Source organism: Tachysurus vachellii, chromosome 6 (genome assembly GCF_030014155.1).
Source record: "Tachysurus vachellii isolate PV-2020 chromosome 6, HZAU_Pvac_v1, whole genome shotgun sequence".
Lineage (NCBI taxonomy): Eukaryota > Metazoa > Chordata > Actinopteri > Siluriformes > Bagridae > Tachysurus > Tachysurus vachellii.
In genome coordinates, this window is record NC_083465.1 from 27600088 (window position 1) to 27627486 (window position 27399).

At 37.3% G+C, this 27399-nt stretch overlaps 1 protein-coding gene and 1 pseudogene across 1 annotated transcript; both read left to right on the forward strand.

The window, feature by feature from the left end:
* Positions 1-17560, forward strand: part of LOC132847659 (zinc finger protein 850-like) — a 182406-nt pseudogene extending 164846 nt beyond the window's left edge.
* LOC132847664 (zinc finger protein 420-like) lies at positions 1-27399 on the forward strand. Its single transcript, XM_060873163.1, has 4 exons — positions 1-153; positions 10006-10075; positions 24803-24862; positions 25837-27399. Exon 4 carries the CDS (start codon positions 25899-25901, stop codon positions 27252-27254), a length of 1356 nt encoding a protein of 451 aa, XP_060729146.1. The 5' UTR covers positions 1-153; positions 10006-10075; positions 24803-24862; positions 25837-25898; the 3' UTR covers positions 27255-27399.

The following is a 27399-nucleotide window of genomic DNA, read 5'->3' on the forward strand; positions in this document are numbered from 1 at the left end:
CCGTGCGCGCGCTACCAGGTTTGGAGCACAGTCTCTGCACGCTCTTGCTTGCTCGCTCAAGATTCCGGGAGATTTTAACTAATTTGCAGGCATCAGGGAGCCGCTATCAATATGCGGGAGACTTCCGGGACACTTGGGATGTCTTATCATTAAGTAAGATGTCACTTTTGAATATTATATTTGCAACAACAGTCTTGATGCTAAAGGTAAACATGTCTTTTTTTTGGCAGTGTAGTCGGTTGTTTGGGAAATGCATTTAATGATCAACTTGTAATAAACAAATAAATAATTTTGTGAATGGGTTAACTTCATCAAAACTTGTTAAATGTAAATTTTGCTATAACTAAATGATTCTTGTTAGAGGTTCCTAATTGTTGTCGGTGGGGCCTTGAATAGTGGGGCACCGTGTGTGTGTGTGTGTGTGTGTGTGTGTGTGTGTGTGTGTGTGTGTGAGTGAGTGAGTGTGTGTGTGTGAGTTACTCCTGCTTCGCGCATGCGCATTCAGTAGAACCGTGTGAGCTCTAGGGAACGAGGTGATTTTACTCTCTGGTAACTAATTTTCTTGCATTTATTGTTACTTTTAGCTTAATTATTATTAGCTCAATAATGATATCGAAGCGTTTTGTCCTGATTGTCCTTTGATTTAGTTTTACAGCCTTTTATGTAAAATAATAAAAAAGAAATAGAAAAATACACTGTAAGAAAATAGTGAAATCATTTATTTATTTATTTATTTATTTATTATTTCTTTTTTGGTGTTGAGTGTAGAATTCCTTTGATAAATAGACCAAAGTGTGACGTGTGATATTTAAACATTATTTTAGAAGCTTATTCAGATAATACTGGCAAATTAAACCAATATATTGATCACAGCTGGTACTAGTAGTTGATGTGATGTGTATTAGGTTTAGCAGTAAAATATGAAACCTTGATGTAGCTGAAGTTTAATAAAGTAACATAATAGATTTCTGATATTTTGTTCTCCATAAATTCTTAAGATAACAATCTCTCCAGTCACTCTGAATATCTTGAGTCTATTTGAGACTAATTGAGTCCATGGTTCTAGCTTTTTACTTGTCACACCCCAGACTCAGACGATGGTGTTAATAGTTGGCTAACGGCTGTGAAATGGCATGTTGTCAAACTGTTTTTGTCCTCAGGTGTACTTAAAGGAGACACACTTTTGTCATTTTAGTTGAAGTCCTCACTGAGAAGACTGCTTTGAAATTACTGGGATTTAAGATTAAGATCACTTTAACCTGGCAAGTTTTTTTTCTATGAATAAATAATGCACTTAAATTGAATACATAATACAAACAATGAAAGAAACAGGTAAACCTTGGCATAGTTCATCAGAAACAGAATCAGACATTTCATTGAAAATTTTGTGTTTTTAGATTCCTTAAGAAAGTATACTGAAGGTTAGGGCTGAAACGATTAGTCGACATTGTCGACAATAAAAAATTGTCGACAAATATCTTTGTTGTCGAGTAGTCGTTTGTTCTCACGTGTCCTAATGTAAGGGCCTGCAATATCGCGATTTGACCGGTACAGCGCTGTAGCGCTAGAGTGTAATGCAGCCCTAACAAATGCGGTAGAAGAGAACTTTTAAAAGAAGCGCAAATTATGACGGAGTGCAAGCGAATGTGAACAAGCAAGGTGTGGGAAAGTTTTACAAAACGTCCAACCAAAAATGCAGTTGTGTGCAATACATGCAAGGCAGAACTTGCGTTTCATGGAAGCACAACGTGCATGCTCGAGCACTTGAAAAGGAAACATCCTGGCACAAGAGGAGGCTGGCCTTTCTTCATTTTAATTCAGCACTTATTTGAAAATCCAAAAAAGGCCAGTGCAGAAAGGACACTGTTACATACTGCTTTTCATTAAACTGAACACTTGTTTTACAAATGAAGCTCTTAATACTGCTGCCAAGAGATGTTTACATTCAAACATATATATACATAAAATGTTTTTTTTGTCTGTAATGCAGCTGATTCATTTGTGTAAATTTTTTTTTTTTTTTTTTAATTAAAAGATAACAGAATAGTTAAACTGCTTAAAAAGAGAATGACCTGTTTAGTTGGCTCAAAGTTCATTAAAACAACCATTTCAAAAGCTGAAGTGATTTTCTTTTTTTATATTATAGTTAGAATATGTATAACTCAATGTTTTAACTAATTGAAAAAGCTGAATAATCGTTCAAAACTTACTGATTAGTTGTCAGTGACATTGACAATAATCGATGATTAGTCGATTAATCGTTATAATAATCGTTAGATTAATCTATTATCAAAATAATCGTTTGTTGCAGCCCTACTGAAGGTAGACAGGTCATATTTCAAATTTGGCAGCGAATATTCAGTATATTCTGTGACCAGAAACATGCAACACATAACCAGACATTACTTTGACACTCTTGTACATGATTTGTTGGCAGCTCTATTTTTAAGTAAGTTTTATGTTTACCTGAACACTGATAGCATGCTGCTTCTGTGTAGTACTAATCTATTCAGCATAAGTTTTGTCCTTGTTTATTTACCTTCCCCCTTTTTTGTTACTGTGACTGATGAATAAAGCACATGTTACTTGTTTTGCACCTAATAATCTAATAATTATCATCTGGCTGTCTTCACACTATAAATCACCACAGAGGAATTTGTGCAGAATGGGCAAGGACCGGATTCACTGCTCACTGTGTAGGAAGAGTTTTGCCAATCCGAGAATACTAAAAGTCATCCATTTTTTAATGTGTCTCCATTTTGCACCCCCTCTTTTTTACACTCTCCTGCCTTCATCAAGACTGATACTTCCAAGTGATGTGGTCTGATTAGTAAATATACTAATCCTGCTTGAGTATGAATAGGGCTGTGGTAAAAGTTACAGCTTCTGGGTTTGATCCTTGGGCCATATTAGATCTCATAGCGAGTTTATTCCGTTGTTTTTTTAGCAACTGATTGTTAATGAAGTACTTATTTTACTGTATCTATGGTCCCTACCTTCTTTTTTAAATCTCCCGTTCGTTACAGTTCTTTGTATGTTGACCGTGTCAATGGGCTTCAAGTTATTAGACTTTATTTAAAGCCTTGTAGTTAGTTATTAAGCTCCAGCCTCCATCTGGTTTTGCTACCGCTTGTATGGGTGCATTCGTAGGTGCGCCTTTGACCTTTTTGATTACTCCTTGCTTTTCTAATCTTTAAGTGTTTGTCTTATGGTCTCAATAGATTCTTTTTTTAACAGGGTATTGTCATTTTTGACCTGGGGTTCCTCCTATTATGGTAGCAGTATGTTCAGGGCCCATTTGGCAGCAGTCATTTTTGCTTTTACTGTATATCCCTTTGTGATTTTTTTTTTTTTTTTTTTTAGTAATTTTTTTTAGTAATTTTTCCTCTCTTTGTCAAGGTTAGTTTCTTTAAGAATTCTTTCTATCTGTTTTTCCTGATCAACTTTGGTATTGCCCTTTACGTGTTTCACATTTTTTTAGGGCTAAGAGGTTTTCTTGGGCTTTTATGACCTCGATTCCTTCTAGATCATACACCTTTTTTTCTTTTATTTCACCATCATATGACTCTATTAGGTATTTCTTCCCATTGGTTTTAGATTTCCAGCCTCTTTTTGGGATACTGTGGATACATCAGCTCCCGTGTCAATTATGAATTCCATATGTCCTATTCTAGTTTTTAGTTGACCTCCCTCTTCCTGGATACCTTCTTTATCGAGGGCATCTCTTAGTTCCCTACTGGAGGCCGACTCTTCCTAGCGTTTCTTAATTACTTGCAGTTTCTTAGTCGAAGTTGGTTTTGGAGCTTTCTTTTTCCTTTGTTCTAATACTCTGTTTCGTTTTTTAGGGGTCATTTTGTTCCATTTTTCTGGATCAATGTAATCACTACTCTTTCTCCCATCAGACTTAGCAGGAAGTTTGCTAGGTGCGGTTGGTTTATATGGCCTCTAAGAGGATGTGTCCTGTCTGGGGCAGTATTGTGAGTTTCCTCTATCTTTAGTAGGCCTCATTTCCAGTATGTTATGGTTAGTTTAGTAGTTTTATGGTTGGTAGTGTTCTGGCCTGTCTGGGGTGATATTCACGGTTTTGAGTTCTGTTTCCCTTTCTGTACGAAGGGCTGATCTTTACTCTTGTCCTTCTCTCCTCCTTTCTCTTTTATCAGGGTGGATTTTCTATCATATTTTATTCCTTCACTGAGGATTAAGCTCATGGGGGTTAATGGGACCAGAAAACCCCATGAGCTTAATCCTCAGTGAAGGAATATAATGACGTTTCTAGAATAGCCTGTCTTCCTGTACCTTTATCTATTTCTTTTGTTAGGAAGATGGTTAGGCCATGTTCCTGTATTGTTTTCTTGATTCTGGCTTTTTCTTTTTTGTGAGGGTTTCCCAGGATAGGTCATTTTTATGTGTTATTAATTCAGTGTTCCATTCTGGCCCTATTTTGTGCACTAACATCTGGTTTATCAATTCTGTTGGTGCATTTGTTTTGCCTTGAGCAGTTGATTAGCCTTCTCTAATGAGTCTTTTGCTCTTAGTTTGGTTCCTGCAAGTATTTTGGACCTAATAGGGTCAGTAACTGGTTTAGCCATTCTAGTCTTTCTTTTTTACAATAGGTTTCTTTTTCCTTATTCCTATTTCATCCACTTCGCCTGAAATTTTCACTATGTGGGCTTAAGGGCCTTGCACCATCCAGGTCACACTCGTATTCTGACCCGGAGTCACTCTGAGCATGGGGATGCGGTGTGTCGGCTCTTTCATTGATCGAATTTGGTCTTTCCGTTAATCTGTCTCTTAGTCCCCCTATGTGGGGATTGTCTAGGTCAGTGAGTTCTGAGATTACATGACCTAGGAATCCTTGCATTGTTTCACACATCATTTCGATTAGGTCTATTTTGGCCTCTTCATTCACGTCAGTCCTGTCCCTTATCTCATCCACTGTTTCTCTAGTGGCCAGGTGTAGCATTTTTCTCAGCTTCAGGTCAGTGAATATTTTGTAGCCTTTTTGATGCAGTGTTTGGCTTCTTCATTTGGTTCAACACGGCTGAGGTTAACACTCACCTTATGATTTTATTTTTATTCTTTGCTCCCCTGCTCTGTTTGAGTTTCTCCTATCCCTATAAGTTGACCTTCATCGCCTTGTTTTTATTCTAGTTCTTGGTTGGATGCATCTTTCTATACTCACTGTCACTAGAAAATACATCATCCTGGACTTGTTCCCCAGTGGTTATTGGGGTACTGAATAGTACGTTAGTAGGATCTTTATGTTGGGGTAGAAGGGGTAGAGACCACTTGTCTGAGGCTCATCCCACGGCCGTGACCTTACTGAATCTATTTCATCCTTGTCTGAGGGCGTCTGTCTCACACTAATTCTCCTTTTCCTAAGAGCATCTACCAATTCTTAGGCCATGGAAGTTTTGCCTCGTCCTGTACTTTTTCCCGCAACAGACGTGTCTCCTAAAATTGCTTGTGACATGTCGCCTGTTGATTTTCTCCCAGTCTCTGGTGGTAATGGAAGGTTCCTTACCTTTGTGCCATATACTAACTATCCAGCTTGAGCCTGAATGTTCTGGAGGGGCTTGCATGCTATCATCCCCTCGGACGACAACATCCTTTCCCAGAGATCTACACAAATCTTTAATACTTTTTTTTTGAGTTAGGGCATGCATCTCACCTCCCAGTGTGATCCCGATTCTGCCCCTCCTTGTTGGTGAGGGCCAGCTGGCAGTTTTGGTACCCAATGTATCATAGGTGGATTGCTCATTTTATGGAATGGAAGTTTTTTTGTTTTTTTCCCCAACTATCTCTTGTATCGGATACTTTCTAGTTTCTTGTGCAGATACCTTATTTAGTTGAACTTTTCACATGTCTCAGACTTTCTATGCATTATTTTTCAAAGGTCCCCGTAGGGGCCGGCATGACGTAATTTTACTGATGTACTTGTCCCATAGTGACCCTTGTTTTCGGAGTGTGTAGAAAACCCTTCCACAATCCCACTAATGAGTGTCCTAGATTGCAAGGGTTAATATTGATAATACAAGATCAACTATCAGAGTTGGTCTTACCTTGAACGGGGATGTCCTCCGAAGTCCCCAGGAACAAAGGATCATCTTCAAGTTTTTCTACCTAATCTATTGTTTGAATCTTTAGATTTCTTTTCTTCTTGTCTTTTCAGGGCCCTCACAATGGGAGTCCTTTGAATAGAATAGAATAGAATAGAATAGAAAGCATACTGGGTATAGCTTTAGGCAAGCTTTTATATATATTACTTTCTTCCAAAAGTCATCTTTGTATTTGGTATTGGATGTAAACTTTTAAATTTCTAAATGACTATAGACCATTTTCTCATCACCAAATAGTAGAATATGATTACAGAAGTTTTGAGCTGCAGCTATTTACACTTGAACTGAAAAGTCCACTATTGATTGCCCTGTTATATCGCCCTCCTAAATATAATGCAGACTTCTTTGTTGGGTGAACTGGTACCAAAGTATGATAAATTGTTAATTATTGGAGATTTTAACATGCATGTGTTGCACTGTAGACTCTTTAACCAAAGAGTTTATTACGTTGATAAATGCCTTTGATCTAGATCATCATATAAATGTACCTACCCATCAAGGTGGACACTCTTGATCTTGTGTTATCATATGGTATTTCTCTTTATGATTTGGAGATAGTGGATAATGGGTTTTCTGATCATAAATGTTATGTTTTCTATTCCTACATTATCAAACTCCTTGCAAGTTAAAAGGCAGGTCCGTAAATCACGATTAATCAATTCTACTACTAGTACAGTTTTCTTATCAGCTTTTTGTGATCTTATGCAAGCTATGGATGCAAACCAGTATGAATTAAGTGCAGATGACCTTTTTTTGGAGTTCAATTCTACATTTGTGAATGTTTTAAACACAGTAGCTCCTGTAAAGATCTTAAAACCTAATCCAAGAGCTGAGCCATGGATTGATGAGAACATACGCTCCTTGAGGCAGTTCTGCAGAAGAGCAGAGCATAGATGGAAGAAAGATAAGCTTCATGTCTCTTTTGAAATGTTTAGGGAGTCATTGTTAAAATACCAAAAGGCTTTGAGAGCAGCAAGATCCAGCTACTTTGTGAAACTCATTACTAAAAATGATCATAGACCAAGAACTCTTTTTCTGTTTTTAACTCTATTATTAATCCACCCGTTTATGAGTACCCTGTAGCATCAAAGACTCTGTGTGATGATTTTCTGACATTTTTGTCAATAAGATTAGTGACATCAGATCGGGACACTTTTGTCCTTCTGCTGACCCTTCTGCTGACCCTGCTGACAGAATTCAAGCAATTCAAACCTATTTCTCATAATCCTCTACAAGAAATAGTGGGTCAATTAAAGCCGTAGGGCTCCACTATGGATGCCATCCCCTCATTTCATTTGAAACAAGTATTTGATGCAGTGGGACCATAACTTTTTAATATTATAAATCGATGTCTGAAAACTTGCATAGTACCAGAAGAGCTAAAACATGCTATAGTTTGGCCATTGTTAAAGAAACCAAACTTGGACTTAAATGTTTTGGCTAATTTTAGACCTGTTTCTAATTCATATTTCAAAGATTCTAGAGAAGACTGTTGCAACAATTGCAGAGTTTTCTGGATAAAAAATAAGGTATTTGAACTCTTTCAATCAGGTTTTAAAAAATACCATTTGACAGAGACTGCATTCCTGAAGGTTCTTAACAATGTGTTAATAGCTGCTGATTCTGGGGTTTGTACCATACTTGTACTGCTAGATCTGAGTCTCTCTATATCTGAGTAATATCTGAGTAGATTCTTCTTGCTGGCTTCAAGCGTTGTGCTTGTATCAAAGGAGCTGCCCTCGAATGGTTTAAATCTTATCTGTCAAATATTAAGTTCATTGTTAATATTGGGGAATATACGTCAGAGGCTGCTGTACTATCTTGTGGTGTTTCTCAGGGATCTATTTTTTAGCTCCCATTCTTTTTACATTATATATGTTCCCATTAGGGTCCATTTTCAGGAAACGGGCTGTCGTTCCATTGCTATGTGGACGACACTCAATTTTATTTACCCCTAAAACCTAATCTTGATGGGCTGGAAACACAAGTCCTGCTTATCTGACATGAAAGCTTGGTTATCTTTAAGTTTTCTCAATTTTAATGAAAATAATACTGAAATAATAGTTTTTGGTTCAGTTAACTCTCCTAGCTAAATAACACTAGGTAAATTGAACTATTTTTGCAAAGCCTTGGGTAAAGAACTTGGGCTGTTTTTGATGATGGCTTAAAATTTGATCCTGCTTTTTTCAGCTTCATCTTTTAGCTAAAGTTAAACCTGTTTTATCTTTTAATAACTTTGAAAGAATAATTCATGCATTTTAACATCAAGGCTGGACTATTGTAACTCACTGTACTACAGGATTATTCAAACAGCGTTATCCCGATTACAGGTGGTACAAAATGCGGCGGCAAGACTTCTGACATGCACTTAAAAACGAGACCAAATTACTTCTGTACTACGTTCTCTGCACTGATTGCCGGTATGATATTGTGTTGATTTTTAAATTCTTCTGTTAGTATTTAAATATTTAAACGGTTTGGCGCCTCCTTATCCTGCCGATTTACTGACAGAACATCGTCCAGTTGTGTCTCTCGTCATCTAATCAGAGACTGCTAGCAATTCCGAAATCAAAGCTGAAAAATAGGGGTGACCGTGCCTTTTCGGTAGCTTTTCTCAGACTGTGGAATGCGTTGCCTGTTAGCATTAGATTTTCTCCTTCCATATCGGTTTTTAAAAAGTTAGGTTAAAAACGTACCTTTTTGAATCAGCATATGGTCCAGGATGAAATTCTATTTTTACTTTTTACAATTTTATTGTACTGTATTGTGTGTCAGTGTTCTTCTATGGGTTTTTTTTTTAAATCTGTTATTGATGAATGGTAGGTTGATTGGCATCTTTGGAAAAATTGTCCATAGTGTGTGATTGCGTGTGTGTGTGTGTGCCCTGTGATGGGTTGGCACTCCGTCCAGGGTGTATCCTGCCTTGATGGCCGATGACGCCTGAGATAGGCACAGGCTCCCCATGACCCGAGGTAGTTTGGATAAGTGGTCGAAAATGAATAAATGTTATTGATCTTTTATTGTTTTTTTGCATTGATGTAAAGCACACTGGTCCACTGGTGTTGTGTGTAGTTGTGCTATAGAAATAAAATTGACATTGACCACTGGCACTCACATTGCATAATGAATATGCACAAAACAAAGCATATTCAGACTGGAGAGCACATTTTGCCCCATTTTTGAGTTTGTTAAACTTTCCTTATGGCTATATAGTGACATAGTTGGGGTCTTCACACACAGGACTGCGGTGAATTTACTTGGATAAAAAACAAAAAAAAGAAGAAAATTACATTTTAACAAGATTTTTTTTATTTCTTTTTTTAATAAAATATATTCATGCAATATTTAAACATTAATGTGTTTTGCAATTGCAATTGACAATTTTCCTTTTTTTGCTTATTCTGTCACTTATTAACGCTATCTATACCAATAGATAAAAATACCTGTATAGTTTGGTGTGTGTATGTATGTATGTGTTTATTTATTTATATATATATATATATATATATATATATATATATATATATATATATATATATATATATATATATATATATATATAAATAAATACATACATAAATTATACTGAATAAAGAAAAAATAACTCTTGTCTGATTTTAGTTAATACATTTAATAAGGTTTATTGAAATGTACTTTTATAACAAAATATATTGGTCACTTTTTGTACCTTCAAAAAAAAGCATAGCATTTATTTAATGAATGCACCACAATATGACTGTGACATCTAAACTTTATTTTAGAAGCTGATTCAGACAGTACTAGCAAATTCAACATATATGTTGATCACAACTGGTACTGTGACTCAAATTCCTCTATATTGTAACAAAGGATTAATGTATTTTGCACATTTGCTTCTGCTTGTCAGTTTGTGAGGTTCTCATTGAGAAGACTGCTGTGAAATTACTGGGATTTAAGAAAAAGCTCATTTCTACTTGGTAAGTTTTCCTTATTTAAGTAATTGAATAATGTTAAAAACTATATTTGCCTGATTCCATTAAATCTATTTATATTTATTATATATTTATATACAGTTAATTAATTAAACTTATAGTCCAAATATGCAATCCCAATGAAAACATTTTTCTTTATTTACAAAAATGTAAGATAAATAACTGTTTAAGAAGAACTAAGAAATTGTTGGTTTATCACATTATTTAGGAAATGTCAAGTATATTACTTTTGAATATTATATTTACAAGAATATTCTTGATGCTGAAGGTAGATGGTTAGTTTTGCACATGTAAGATGCTGAAGGTTGTATCCAAGGTCCCTGGGTCGTTCCTGAAATTGGGTTGCTTTGTGTGTATTCAAATATTGGATGGTTCTTGTATTAGAAAAAGTAATTATATCTTACATAGTATTGCTAAAAGAACAAAGTTAGATTTGATGTGGTGAGCCAGAAAATGACCAGAAACCATGCAACACATAAATAACCAGACATCATAATAACCAGGAAGTACAAAGTAAGTAATGTAACCCATTCAAAGTTTTCATTTATGATTTATTTCTCATAAATTGTGTATATACATTTTATTTATCATTTTAAATATATTCAATGAAAAAACATTGCAGTAGTTACATATGTTGCATTTAACTTGAATGTGGTTGTAACGGTTCCTATGGTTTTTATTGCGTTATTGATGGACTCCTGTGAGATAGGTGGTGTGCATTTCTAGACATAGTGAATGGCCAGTTGAAGTCTTCACATTCAGTGTCATGAGCCGATCTCCACATCTGATTGAGTTTTTTCGTACTTGGAGGACTAAAGGGTTTGGATTTTGTCTAAAGAAAGCGGACTGCATGGACTTTTGGCGAAACAATTTTGTTTCATAGGACATTTATTTCTATGCTTTCAGTGTTCAATCAGTTCACAGGAACTTTTGAGGACTTTTGAGTGTTCATCACCAACAACAAGGGTGTGTGTTGTCCCATTGTTCAGTTTATCAAATTCTTCTTACGATCAGCATAGTTGAGGTATTCACACACAAGACTGTGGTGAAATTACTTTGATTAAATAAAATATCATTGGTATGATTTATTTCTTTTTTTTAATGGTCATTTAAACTTTTTCTTTATTTACAATAATAAAACTTGAATATCTGTTAAGGTAGAAATAACTTTAAGGAAAAGTTGTGTTTTTATGACGTGTTTCATACCCTGATAAGAAAACAGTCTATCCAGTCACTTTGCACATCTTTAATTGACCAGATGGTTCTAGACATGTACCTGCCAAACCCCAGACTCAGAAGATAATGTGGTAATAGTTGGCTAATAGCTGTGAAATAGCCTGTTGTTGGACTGTGTCTTTGTCCTTAGGTGTATTTAAGGAGATTTAAATGAATACAATATTCAAAATTGAGTATAATATCTTTGTGCACTAAATTGTGTCTCTACAATTAAAAACTGTATTTGCCTGATTCCAATTTTTTTTTTTTGCCTGATTCCAAACTTAGAATAGTCTAAACATGTCAAGTATGATCTTACTTTAGAATATTGTATTTACAAGAATAGACTTTATGCTGAAGGTAGATGGTCAGTTATTCAGTTACTGAATGGTTATGTCATAGTGTTGCTAAAGAAACAAAGTTAAATTAAATTGGCCTGTTAAATGGCCAGAAACCATGAAACATGCAAATAAATAGACATAGCCTTGAAACTCTTGTTGGCAGTTCTATTTTTGAGGGAGCTTTATATGTTTACCTGAACGCTGATAGCATAAGTTTTGTCCTTGTTTATTTACTTGCCACTTTTCAGTTTCTGTGACTGATGAATAAAGCACAGGATACTTATTTAATCTAAGATGTTTTGTCTACTGTTCTGCTACAGAGTGAAACGTAATCTTCTGGCTGTCTTCACACAATTAATCACCGCAGAGGGATTTGTGCAGAATGGACAAGAACAGAATTCATTACTGCTCAGAGTGTGGAAAGAGTTTTTTAACTCGGACTATACTAAAAATACACATGCGCATTCACACAGGAGAGAAACCATATTGCTGTTCACAATGTGGATGGAGTTTTAGACAACTAAGTCACTTAAACAGACATCAGCGCATTCACACAGGACTGAAGCCATATCAGTGCTCACAATGTTGGAAGAGTTTTACACAACCAAGTGCTTTAAAAATTCACGAGCGTATTCACACTGGAGAGAAGCCCTATAGCTGTTCACACTGCGGAAAGAGTTTTACAGAATCACGTTCTTTGAAAAAGCACAAGCGCATTCACACTGGAGAGAAGCCCTATAGCTGCTCACACTGCAAAAAAAGTTTTACAGAATCAAGTTCTTTGAGAAGGCACCAGCGTATTCACACTGGAGTGAAACCGTATTACTGCTCCCACTGTGGAAAGAGTTTTACAGGATCAGTTTATTTGAAAAAGCACCTGCACATTCACTCTGAAGAGAAGCCCTATAGCTGCTCACACTGCGGAAAAGGTTTTACAGAATCAAGTACTTTGAAAAAGCACCTGCGCATTCACACTGGAGTGAAACCGTATTACTGCTCACACTGTGGAAAGAGTTTTACAGGATCAGTTTATTTGAAAAAGCACCAGCGCATTCACACTGGAGAGAAGCCCTATAGTTGCTCACACTGTGGAAAGAGTTTTACAAGATCAGATTATTTGAAAACACACCTGCTCATTCACACTGGAGAGAAGCCCTATAGCTGCTCACACTGTGGAAAGAGTTTTACACAGTCAAGTAATTTGAAAAAGCACCAGCGCACTCACACAGGATGAAGCCATATGACTGCTCACTATGTGGAAAGAGCTGTACAACCTTATCTTATTTGAAAAAGCACCAGTTTATTCACACAGGAGTGAAGCCACATTACTGTTCATACTGTGGAAAGAGATTAAAATTTTCATATCATTTGAAAAAGCACCAGCTTATTCACAATGGAGAAAAATATATTGCTGATGACAATATGAAAAGTGTTGTAGAGATTTAACCAAGAACATTTGAAGTTCCCCATGCAAAACCTATAATGGTGGAGAATGCAGACACTGTCAAGAAAAATTTCAGTTCATGTGTACACTGACAAACGCTTGAAATGTTAATTAATATTAGGTATAATAAGGTGCAGCAGTTTGTATCAATTATTCAAGGTCCTTGGGTCAATCCTGAGCTTGGCTTGCTTTGTGTGATCTTTACAGTGAGGTTTACTCTGGATTTTGACCAGTCTCTTCCCATCCCCAGAATGCCAGTAGATGAACTTATTACACTACAATGGTTATAAACAGTAATGTGTGTGCATGAGCTGTAAAATTGGGAGATAAGATTTAATAAAAAAAAGCAACTTAAAAATTCTTCTTTGTAAATTTAACTATGTGCTGATTAGCTTAGGTTAGTTTTACTTATTACATTAAATTACTCATTACATTGGGTTTGCTTTATTTACAAAGTGGATGCAAATCTGCCTTCAGTCTTTTAGGTAAATCATGTACCTTATGTGTTATAGTGAATCATTCAAAGATATTTGAGTTTTTGTCCTTGGTAAATTACCCAAACTCATCCACATTTATTAAATAATCAAAGCACCATAATGAATATATAGGAAGGATACAGTTTACATTCAAATGTTTTCCAAACCTGAGGTATAGTGGAGTGCTTAAGTATCTTTTCAGCCTGAGCCTAGAGAGAGAACATCTGCTTTTGACATGATTGGATTACCAAAGAAGGGTTTCCCCAGCAAACTAAATGACTATAGACCACTGGCACTCGCATCACACATGTAAAGGCACATAATGAATGTTCTAGAAGGCAGTTAGAAACAAAGGGCCTTTTTACACTTGGTCACTTCATGTGTTTTCTCTGATCCGATAGCTATCTGATTTGTTAAAACTGTTCCATTTACATTAGGCCACATAAATGCGTCTTGGCGAATCTGATCTCGATCTGATCTTTCTACTCCCGCCCAAAATGCAAATATATTTTTCCTCATTTCTGGGGTATTTGAAATGGAACACGCTTTGGTGTATGCAGTTGCTACAAAAAACAGCATTTGCTGTTTGCTGCATTTTCGCTGGCGGCAGCAGTGCATTTTAAGACCCAACGAGACACCTGGGTGAAAGATCAGAGCCAGCACTGGTGGGAAAACATATTTGTTTCTGGCGCGATGAACGACTCGTGAGATACTTGCGAGTGACGTACTTCCATTTGAGAGGAGTATATCGCTGACGTATGTGGCTTGAACAACCACATTCATTTACACCTGTCCAGTTTCATCTGAAATGCGTCCCAGACCACCTCCTGAAGTGGTTTGAGCAATCGGATTTATATCCGTCTCGAAAACGTTTCGGAGGGCATTTAGACCTGGTCTTTTTATGATCGGATAGGTATCTGATCACAGAAAAAGCATGAAGAGACCAGGTGTAAAACCCCTATACATGCTCCCCGAGGAACTGTTCTGTCTTCATTTCTTTTCACCCACTACACCATAGGTCACTAACAGGCGGTCTGGGTCCGGACCCAGAAGCTGTCCAATACGGACCCGGACCCACGGCCAAAACAAAAGGTTATGATTTAAAACTTGACGAAGTGCTTCTATTTTATCTAGCACAGCTTTTGCAATATTTACGGTAAAGGTAGTGGAAACGCACAGACCAATTGCATGCGAGTTAAACCATCCCACGTGATACCACTCAGCCAATCAAGTTTGTGCATTGCTGAAGTAAACCCTGCGACTCAACAGTACAAGACCGATGAGAGAGAATTAGAGTAAAGTTACACATGAAAGAAAGATAGCGATACATGTAGAAAAGAAAGGGAGAGAAACAGACGAGTGAGACGGAGAAAGGGAGAGAAACAGACGAGGGAGATGGAGAGAGGGAGATGGAGAAAGGGAGAGAAACAGACGAGGGAGACGGAGAGAAACAGACGAGGGAGACGGGGAAAGGGAGAATAAAGAACAAATGGCGCTCTCCAAAAAAAGAAAAGTGGACAGCGAAAACATTTACTCCAGAATGGACAGACTGATTTCTGTTCACACTTCCCACTTCACACTAAACCAGTGTGTCTCCATATGTTCAGAAACCGTGGCACATATTAAAAGTGGCAATGTGAAACACCTTTATGAGACAAAACATAAAGGTTTTGAACAAACATTTTCACTCAAATCTGAAGACCGCATCCCTGAGACAGCTTTCCCAGGTCTGAGGAAAGTAGCCCTGTACATCCTGACCATGTTTGGCTCTACATACAACTGCGAGGCAGCTTTCTCTACAATGAACATAATCATAATAAACTAAATATGTTTCCAGTGTCACTAATGAGCACCTCCACATGTGTATGAGAACGGCCCTGACTCCATTCAAGCCCATGTTTAACATCCTGGCAAGCCAAGCTAGAGCTCTGTTTTCTCACTGAGATATAAAAGGGAAAGTTAAGCACTTTATTTAAACACACAATGTTCAGATTTTATTTATTTTCTCTTATTTTGAAATGTAGCCCTTTTATTTATTTAATGAGAGAACTTTATACATATCTACAGTCATACATATGTTCAGTTCTATGTTACGTGACAATAAATATTGTCAGATAGTTTTTGAATTGTACTGCATTTATTTGATTTGACAGTCAGGTATTGATTGCTTGCAGATGTTGATACAACTACTAGGCTACTTAAATATATATCAGACTAACTAGTTAGACATTATGATCTTCTGGACCTTTGCTTCAAGAAATTCTCTGCACTACACTTTTTTGTTTATCCAGCACAAGACAAAGCATATTCAGACTGGAGATCACATTTTGAAAGTTCTCTGTTTGTGGATATTTTGGTCATCATGTGTTGACAAAAATCATACTACGCCATATCACCCTATGGGTAACAGTCAAACCGAAATGTTTAATCGAATTGAAAGCCTTACTCCCAAGGTCTTGTGCTAATCGGCCATACAGTATATGCTGAACACTGATATTCTCATTTAACTGCACTAGGCATGAGACGATCAGCTACCCTCCATTCTTTTTGATGTTTGGTTGAACTCCTAGGTTGCCTGTGGTTGTTTTGTTGCGAGTGTAGTTTTGGATGGGGGGACTGCTGATGTGAGTAAATATGTCCGGTATTTAGGTGAAAGATTTAAGGGATGCAATGTTGCTTGCTCAGCAGTGGAACAAACAGGCTGAACATTTTAATTGTAATAGCCCCATTTTTGATTTTGTCAAACTTTTCTTATGCTATATAGTAACATAGTCGGAGTCCTCACTTACAAGACTGCAGTGAATTTATTTGGATTAAAAACAAAAAAGAAGAAGAAAATGTCATTTCAACAAGGTTTTTTCTTTTTTTTAATGAAATATATTCATGCATTTACTAATGAATAAATATTTAAACATTAATGTGACTTTGCAATTGACAATTTGCATTTTTTTGCTTGTTCTGTCACTTAACGCTATCTATACCAATAGATATAAATACCTGTATAGTTGGGTATATACAGTATATACTGAATAAAGAAAAAATAAATTTTTTATGTAATACATTTAATAAGGTTTATTTCCAGTGAAACTGAAATGTACTTTTATAACAAAATATACTGGTCACTTTATTTCTACCTTCCAAAAAAATAGCATAGCATATATTTAATAAATTCACCACAATATGACTAATGTGACATCTAAACTTTATTTTAGAAGCTGATTCAGACAGTACTAGCAAATTCAACATCTATGTTGATCACAACTGGTACTGTGACTCAAATTCCTCTATATTGTAACAAAGGATTAATGTATTTACACATTTGCTTCTGCTTGTCAGTGTGTGCAGCAATGCCAAAGTTTGCTCCATTTTATTTTCATTAAATTTTACAGTATTTTCTCACTTGGGGATGTGGTAGCCTAGTGGTTACGTTGCTGGCCTACCAAATGGAATGTTGTGAGTTCAATTCACACGTCCACCAGGCTGCCGTTGCTGGGCCCCTGAGCAAGGCCCTTAACCCTCAATTGCTTAGTTGTATAACATGTAAGTTTCTCTGGATAAGTGTGTCTGCTAAATGCTGGAAATGTAAATGAAATGTATAGAAATCCTTCACTGCCTCCAAAAGTAGTTGTAGTTGGCTGTATTCTGCCAATAATATCTGTTGTGTATAGGGTTGAAAAGGGGTGGAAAGTTTCTGGTAAATTTACGGAAACTTTCCACGGGAACTTAATCCGGGGAATTTTGGAAATATTCAAAATTGGAAACTTTACGGGAATTTATGGAAATGTACGGGAATTTATGGGAATTTACAGGAATGTATGGGAATTATTTGGAAATATAGGGAAATGTATATAAACTATATCATATACAAACATAAATAAACACTTTGTTTGGTCATAAGCAGACATTCATTCAAGGTAATACAAATTTTAAAAATGACGTCTTGACTGATTTAATTGTAAGTAGAACTTTAGTTGATTATTTCATTGAGTAACACAAAAGCATAATAAACATTATTACGGTTATAATAAACATAATAAACTTAATTGTAATAAACATTATTTTATAGAGGATTTTATTTTTATTTCAGTTGGAGTGAGTGTGTGTGGGAGGGTCATCAAATTATCTGTGCATGTGGTAATGCTATTTTACTGCTTATTAAGAGTTAATAAGGTAGTTAAGTTTAGGTATTGGGTACAATTAAGAATGTAGAATAAGGCATTAATATGTGCTTAATAAGTGCTAATAAATAGCCAATATTCTATTAATATTCATGCTAATAAGCAACTAGTTAAATGACCCTAAAATAAAGTGTTACTGTGGATGTTATGGAAGAATGTAAGTACCTGTAGGGGGGTTGGCCTCAATGGCCCTCCAGTAAGCAGTGTGCTGTGTGCGAGTGACCGAGGAACGCAGGGTACAAATTCAACTTAAATTGCAGTAAATCTTGTTGTTTTAAACAAAATTATGCTGTTAAGATTTTTATAACTACATTTAATTCATTCATTCATTCATTCATTTTCTACCGCTTATCCGAACTACCTCGGGTCACGGGGAGCCTGTGCCTATCTCAGGCGTCATCGGGCATCAAGGCAGGATACACCCTGGACAGAGTGCCAACCCATCGCAGGGCACACACACACACACACTCTCATTCACTCACGCAATCACACACTAGGGACAATTTTCCAGAGATGCCAATCAACCTACCATGCATGTCTTTGGACCAGGGGGAGGAAACCGGAGTACCCGGAGGAAACCCCCGAGGCACGGAGAGAACATGCAAACTCCACACACACAAGGCGGAGGTGGGAATCGAACCCCGACCCTGGAGGTGTGAGGCGAACGTGCTAACCACTACGCCACCGTGCCCCCCACATTTAATTCAATTCAAGTTTATTTGTATAGTGCTTTTTACAATGGACATTGTCTCAAAGCAGCTTTACAGAACATAAGCATAGAACAGAAGATAAACATAAGGAGTAATATAAAGAATTAATATAATAAAAATTCAAAATATATATAGTTCAGTATGTATGTATGTGTATTTATCCCCAATGAGCATGTCTGAGGTGACTCAGGCGGCAGTGGCCAGGAAAAACTCCCTTAATTGGTAAAGGAAGAAACTTTGAGAGGAACCAGACTCAAAGGGGAATCCATCCTCATATGGGTGACAGTGGAGGGTGTGATTACAAATATACAGTCAGACAAGTGTTGTGTTGGTGTATTGATCACATGGAGTTCAGATCTCCTCTTAGTATCACAGAGTCCAACTGGAGCTGGTAGATCTGTAGATGTCTCAGGATTTTCACAAAGTCGGCCTCATCTCAGCGGAGGTCCAAAAACTTAAGCGCACGGAAGACGATCGGAGCTGGTACAATGTCTGGGTGTCTCGGCATGGGTAGAAAAAGAGAAGAGCAGTGCAGAGGGATTAACATATCTGCTGTTCATAAAAATGTGCAAGTCTAATGTAATAGTGGACAATATAATGGGATGTGTTATGTGTATGCCTGACTAAAGAGATGAATTTTTAATCTGCATTTAAACTGGGAAAGTGTGTCTGAGCCCCGAACACTATCAGGAAGACCGTTCCAGAGTTAAATAAGAAAACGCTCTACCGCCTTTAGTAGACTTAGATATTCTGAGAACTACCAGAAGTCCTGAGTTTTGTGATCTCAGAGAGCGTGAAGGATTGTAATGTGTTAGAAGACTAGTTAGATACGTGGGCGCTAAACCGTTAAGAGCCCTGTATGTTAGTAGCAGCAGTTTGTAGTCAATTCTAAACTTAACAGGTAGCCAGTGTAGAGATGATAGAATTGGGGTTATATGGTCATACTTTCTTGTCCTAGTGAGAACTCTGGCAGCTGCATTTTGGACTAACTGTAGCCTATTTATTAAAGATGCAGGACAACCACCTAGTAATGCATTACAATAGTCCAGTCTAGAGGTCATGAAAGCATGAACTAGTTTCTCAGCATCAGATAGAGACAGGATGTTTCTCAGCTTGGCAATATTTCTAAGGTTAAAAATGTTTTTGTGGTATGGGTGACATGATTTTCAAAGGACAAGTGGCTGTCTAATATAACACCCAGGTCTTTCACTGTTGAGCTACTAGAAACAGTGCATCCCTCTAATTGGAAGTTAAATTGTGAGAGTTTCTGTGTACTGGTTTTTGGACCTATAAGTAGTATTTCTGTCTTATCAGAGTTTAATAACAGAAAATTACAGCTCATCCAGTCTTTTATCTCTCTAAGGCACTGAGTTAATTTGGACAATTTAGTTATTTCATCTGGTTTTGATGAGATATATAACTGTGTGTCGTCAGCATAGCAATGGAAACTAATCCCATGTCTTCAAATGATATTCCCTAATGGAAGCATGTATATCGAGAAAAGCAGAGGTCCTAGAACTGATCCTTGAGGGACCCCATGATTAACTGGTAGTAAACTGGAGGGTTCACCATCTAATTCTACAAAATGGTATTTTGTCAGACAAGTAGGATCAGACAGGTAGGATCTAAACCAACTTAAAGCTTGTCCATGAATACCTGTGTAATTTTGTAAACGATCTAGGAGAATGTTGTGATCTATAGTGTCGAATGCAGCACTAAGGTCAAGTAGAACTAATAGTGACATACAGTCTTGGTCCGAAGCTAAGAACAGGTCATTTGTGACTTTCACAAGTGCAGTTTCTGTGCTATGGTGGGGCCTGAAACCTGACTGAAACTCTTTGAGGATATTGTTCACCTGTAAGAAGGAGCTCAGTTGAACAGACACAACCTTTTCAAGTATTTTAGACATAAACGGAAGGTGTGAAATAGGTCTGTTGTTTGATAGTTCATTTGGATCTAAATTAGGTTTTTTGATTAGGGGCTTAATAACTGCCAACTTGAAAGACTTAGGGACGTAACCTAAAGATAGCGAGGAGTTAATAATATAAAGAAGAGGCTCACCAGCTTTATTTAACACTTCTTTCAGTAATTTCGTTGGAATGGGGTCTAATGAACAAGTTGTTGATTTAGCTGTTGTAATAAGTTTGTGTAACTCTTCCTGTCCTGCACTTGCAAAGCACTGTAGTTGTTTGTCTAGAGCCTTAGGTGAGACTGGGTCACTAGTTGTTCTCATATATTGAGTGTCACCTATTTTATTCCTGATACTTTCGATTTTATCAGTAAAGAATCTCATAAAATCCTCACTACTGAACTGTGATGGAATAGTGTGTTCAGATTTCTGGTGTTTTGTTAATCTAGCCACTGTACTAAATAAAAACCTGGGATTGTTCTGGTTATTTTCTATGAGTTTGCTCAGGTGCTCAGCCCTGGCAGCTTTTAGAACCTGTCTATAGTTGGACATACTTTCCTTACACGCAATTCTAAAAACCTCTAATTTAGTTTTTCTCCACTTTCGCTCGAGGTTACGGGTTTCTCTCTTGAGGGTGTGAGTATGACTATTATACCAAGGTGCAAGCGTTTTATCTCTAACCTTCTGCAATCTGATTGGGGCAACAGTGTCTAATGTACAAGTGAATGTAGCACCTATGCTGTTAGTAATTTCATCTAGATCGTTTGTGTTTAAGGGTACAGTAAGAAGTTGAGACAGATCAGGCAGGTTATTTGTGAATCTGTCTTTAGTGGTCGGAATAATAGTTCTACCGAGTCGATAACGTGGTGAGAGACAGTTAGTCTGTTCTACAGGTAGTGTGTACATTATAAGATGGTGGTCTGTGATGTCATCGCTTTGAGGAATGATATCTATATCAGTGACATCTATTCTGTGTGATATTATTAAATCTAGTGTATGATTACGATGGTGAGTTGCTCTAGTGATATTTTGTTTAAGCCCAAGTGAGTTTAGTAAGTCCATGAATGTGAGTCCTAACGCATCATTTGTGTCGTCGACATAAATGTTAAAATCTCCTACAATTAATGCTTTATCAAAGCTAACCAATAGGTCAGAAAGAAAATCTGTGAATTCTCTAAGAAAATCGGTGTAGGGCCCTGGGGGTCTGTACACGGTCGCTAGCGCAAGAGACGTCAGGGATTTTTTCGTGTGCATGTGCGATAGTGTAACATTGAGGACGAGCACTTCAAAAGAATTAAATCTATACTGTGTTCTCTGTGTAATAGTAAGGTAATCACTAAAAATAGTGGCGACACCACCTCCACGACCAGTCTGACGAGGCTCGTGTTTATAGATATTTCCTGATGGTGTAGACTCATTTAGACCGATGTAGTCATTTGGTTTAATCCACGTTTCGGTAAGGCAGAGTGCAGTAAGGCTATTTTCTAAGATTATTTCATTTACAATAAGTGCTTTGGGTACAAGTGATCTAATGTTCAGAAGGCCAAACTTTAGGAACTGTTTTTGTTTGTTTCTTTGGCATTTTTCTGGTCTAATTACAGTAAGGTTATTTCGAGAACGTCTCACATAATTACTTTTGAATCTCACTGCTCGGGGAACAGACACAGTTTCTATGGGGTGAGCTATGTGTGCATCTGTGTCAATGTGTTGAGGTGAAGGAGGGCTGTTGAAATTTAAATTTAAAGCGTAGTTTACCAGTCAGAAGGTGTGCAGTGCCCTGGAGATGTGGTCCGAGAGTATCTCCGCTCCAACTCTGCTGGGGTGCAGGCCGTCAGTGCGGAACAGCCTAGGACGCTCCCAGAAAACATTCCAATTATCGACAAAGAGTAGATTCTGAGCCTGACACCATGACTGAAGCCATTCATTAAAAGCAAAAGGTCTACTGAACCTTTCAATTCCTCGCTGGTTGGAAGTGGTCCGGACACGATGATCCTCGCCGTGGGCGTTGTACTGCGAGCCGTCTCCACCAGGGTCTTGAAGTCTCTCTTCAGGATCTCAGACTGCCTCAGGCTGGTGTTGTTCGAGCCGGTGTGAAGAACCACGGCTCCGGTGTTTCTGCTCACGACACTAGGTACCTGTGCAGCGACATCAAGAACACGGGCACCAGGTAAGCAGTGAGTGCGAGCCTTACCGTTAGCCACAGTAGCACGGACGTGGCGGACGATGGAGTCTCTCTGATGATCACAGTGTCGCGGGGCAAAGCGATTCCGGGTGGGGATCTCGAAGACCGGCGGTGGTGGTGGGGGGAGAGGTCCTCGGCCCGGCACGTGTCCTCCGCTGCTGCACCCAGGATCCGCGGTGCCCTGGTGCCGGAGTGAATTGCCACTGGCCAGGCCACTTCTTGGGTGCGTTGGGCCAAGGCAGAGAAACACACGGAGTAGAGGTGGAGGGAGTAGTAGTTACATGCCGGGAGTTTACCTGAGACTTGTGAGCGGCCGACCGGGCAGCTTCCAGCGCGGCTTTCCGCTCCCGCAGCTTGGCCTGCTTCACCTGTAGGTCACGGATCTGTTTCTCCATGGCCTCCAGGTCCACCGAGTGCAGCTCGAACGTGTCCTCACCTGCACTCAAAGGCAGAGACGTGACCGACATGATGTTATATCGCAAGTACAACAGAGATAATTGGTGTGAAAAAGGTGTACTAGCGGTACTTGCGATATAACATCATGTCGGTCACGTCTCTGCCTTTGAGTAGAATAATCGCTCAATATACGTTTTGATATCGCTACATCCTATTTATTTGTTATCCCAGCGTCCGCCCCTAGCCGGCTGACGCTGGGAAAACAAATAAATAGGATGTAGCGATATCAAAACGTATATTGAGCGATTATTCTAGGTTTAAGATATACATTTAAGTTCCTTGTTATAGGCAACTCTGCATTTTTTTTTTTAATTCCCAGTTTATTTCCATATATTCCCGTTAATTCCCATATATTCCCGTTAATTTCCAGCCTTGAAAATTCCCGGAATTTGGCAACCCTAGTTGTGTATCAGGCTTACTAGTTTGTCCATTTGTAATCCTGCTCTGTTTCATAAAATATGAAACAGCGATGTAGCAGAATTTTAACATAAATCTTATATATTTAGAGTTACATTTTAGATTCCTAATATTTTGTTCTCCATACCCTGATAAGGGATCAATCCATCCAGTCACTTTGCATATCTTTGACCAGATGTATGTACCTGCCACACCCCAGACCGAGATAATGGTGGTAATGATTGGCTAATGGCTGTGAAATGGCCTGTTGTTGGACTGAGTCTTTGTCCTCAGGTGCACTTAAAGGAGACACCCTGACATCTTAGTTGAGGTTCTCACTGAGAAGACTGCTGTGAAATTACTGGGATTTAAGAAAAAGATCACTTGTAAGTTTTCCTTCTTTAAGTAATTGAATAATTTTAAAAACTAGATTTGCCTGATTCCATAAAATAAATAAAAAAATAAAAAAATAAATAAATAAATAGATAGATAGATAGATAGATAGATAGATAGATAGATAGATAGATAGATAAATATATTTATTATATATTTATATACAAATAATTAATTAAACTCATCATAGTCCAAACATGCAATCCCAATGAAAACATTTTTTCTTTATTTACAATAATGTAAGTTAAATAACTGTTCAAGAAGAACTAAGAAATTGTTGGTTTTTTATATTACTTAGGAAATGTCAAGTATGATATTATTTTGAATATTATATTTACAAGAATATTCTTGATGCTAAAGGTAGATGGTTAGTTTTGCACATGTAAGATGCTGCAAGTTGTATCCAAGGTCCCCGGATCATTCTCAAAATTGGGTTGCTTTGTGTATATTCAAATATTGGATGGTTCTTGTATTAGAAAAAGTAATTATATCTTACATAGTATTGCTAAAAGAACAAAGTTAGATTTGACTTGGTGAGCCACAAAATGACCAGAAACCATGCAACACATAAATAACCAGACATAATAATCAGGAAGTACAAATTAATGTAACCCATTCAAAGTTTTCATTTATGATTTATTTCTCATAAATTATTTGTGTATATAATTTTTATTTATCATTTTAAATATATTCAATGAAAAAAAATTACAGTAGTTACATATGTTGCATTTAACTTAAATGTGGTTGTAATGGTTCCTATGGTTTTTTCCAATGGAAAATTTTTATAGTGTTATTGATGGACTCCTGTGAGACAGGTGGTGTGCATTTCTAAACATATTACTGGCCAGTTAAAGGCTTCACATTCAGTGTCATGAGCCGATATCCATATTTGATTGAGTTTTTTTCGTACTTAGAGGGCTAAAGGGTTTGGATTTTGTCTAAAGAAAGCGGACTGCACAGACTTTCGGTGAAACAATTTTGTTTCATAGGACATTTATTTCTATGCTTTCAGTGTTCAATCACTTCGCAGGAACATTTGAGGATCTTTGAGTGTTCATCACCAACAACAAGGGTATGTGTTACCCCATTGTTCAGTTTGTCAAATTCTTCTTACGATCAGCATAGTTGAGGTATTCACACACAAGACTGTGGTGAAATTACTTTGATTAAAAAAAGATCATTTAAACGTGGTAAGATTTATTTATTTTTTTAATGGTCATTTAAACTTTTTCTTTATTTAAAATAATATAACTTAAATAACTGTTAAGGTAGAAATAACTTTAAGGAAAAGTTGTATTTTTATATTCCTTAGAGACTTATGTTTCATACCCTGATAAGAAAACAATCTATCCAGTCACTTTGCACATCTTTAATTGACCAGATGGTTCTAGACGTGTACCTGCCACACCCCAGACTCAGAAGATAATGTGGTAATAGTTGGCTAATGGCTGTGAAATAGCCTGTCGTTAGACTGTGTCTTTGACGTTAGGTGTATTTAAGGAGATTTAAATGAATACAATATTCAAAATTGAGTATAATATCTTTGTGCACTAAATTGTGTCTCCACAATTAAAAACTATATTTGCCTGATTAAAATAAATAATTAATTAAATAGACGGGTTAAACTTAGAGTAGTCTAAACATGCCATCTCAATAAAACAGTTTTTTTCTTTATTTACATTAATATAAATTAAATAACTGTTTAAAAAGAAATAAATAAGGAAATGTTTATATATTCTTTAAAAAAGTATGAAATTACTTCAGAATATTGTATTTGCAAGAATAGACTTCATGCTGAAGGTAAATGGTCAGTTATTCAGTTACTGGATGGTTATGTCAAATAAGTAGACATATCTTTGAAACTCTTGTTGGCAGCTCTATTTTTGAGGGAGCTTTATATGTTTACCTGAATGCTGATAGCATAAATTTTGGCCTTGTTTATTTATTTGCCACTTTTCAGTTTCTGTGACCGATGAATAAAGCACAGGATACTTATTTAGCACCTAATAAATAATCTAAGATGTTTTGTCTACTGTTCTGCTACAGAGTGAAACGTAATCGTCTGGCTGTCTTCACACAATTAATCACCACAGAGGGATTTGTGCAGAATGGACAAGAACAGAATTCACTACTGCTCAGAGTGTGGAAAGAGTTTTTTAACTCCGCGTATACTAAAAATACACATGCGCATTCATACAGGAGAGAAACCATATTGCTGTTCACAGTGTGGATGGAGTTTTAGACAACTAAGTCAATTAAAGACACACCAGCGCATTCACACTGGAGAGAAGCCCTATAGCTGCTCACACTGTGGAAAGAGTTTTACAGATTCAAGTAACTTGAATAAGCACCTGCGCATTCACACTGGAGAGAAACCATATTGCTGTTCACAATGTGGATGGAGTTTTAGACAACTAGTTCAATTAAAGACACATCAGCGCATTCACACAGGAGAAAAGCCATATCAGTGCTTAGAGTGTGGGACAAGTTTTGCATACAGTCAGTCTCTAAAAAAACATGAGCTCATTCACACAGGAGAGAAGCCTCATTGCTGCTCACACTGTGGGAAGAGTTGTAGAGACAAAGAGGTTTTAAAAATTCACGAGCGCATTCACACAGGACTGAAGCCATATCAGTGCTCACAATGTGGGAAGAGTTTTACACAATCAGGTACTTTAAAAAATCATGAGCGTATTCACACTGGACTGAAGCCATATCAGTGCTCTTGTTGTTGGAAGAATTTTAGACATTTGAGTGGTTTAAAAAAGCACCAACGCATCCATGCAGGAGAGAAGCCATATCAGTGTTCACAGTGTGGAAAAAGTTTTACAAATTCATGTTATTTGAAAAACCACCAGCGCATTCACACTGGAGAGAAGCCCTATAGCTGCTCACACTGTGGAAAGAGTTTTACACAGTCAAGTTCTTTGAAAGACCACCAGCGCATTCACACTGGAGAGAAGCCCTATAGCTGCTCACACTGCGGAAAGAGTTTTACAAAGTCAAGTTCTTTGAAAATCCACCAGCGCATTCACACTGGAGAGAAGCCCTATAGCTGCTCACACTGTGGAAAATGTTTTACAGAATTAAGTTCTTTTACAAAGCACCAGCGCATTCACACTGGAGTGAAACCGTATTACTGCTCCCACTGTGGAAAGAGTTTTACAGGATCAGATTATTTGACAAGTCATCTGCGCACTCACACTGGAGAGAAGCCCTATAGCTGCTCACACTGTGGAAAGAGTTTTACACTGTCACGTTCTTTGAAAAACCACCAGCGCATTCACACTGGAGAGAAGCCTTTTAACTGCACACATTGTGGAAAGAGTTTTACAGATTCGTGTTATTTGAAAAGGCATCTGCGCATTCATGCTGGAGTGAAGCCCTATAGCTGCTCACACTGTGGAAAGAGTTATACACAGTCAAGTAATTTGAAAAAGCACCTGCTCATTCACACAGGGTGAAGCCATATGACTGCTCACTATGTGGGAAGAGCTTTACAACTTCATCTTATTTGAAAAAGCACCAGTTTATTCACACAGGAGTGAAGCCACATTACTGTTCATACTGTGGAAAGAGTTTAAAATGTTCATATCATTTGAAAAAAGC

Excerpts from the sequence above, each read along its gene's own strand:
- LOC132847664 (XM_060873163.1), top strand. The coding sequence starts at position 25,899 with ATGGACAAGAACAGAATTCACTACTGCTCAGAGTGTGGAAAGAGTTTT.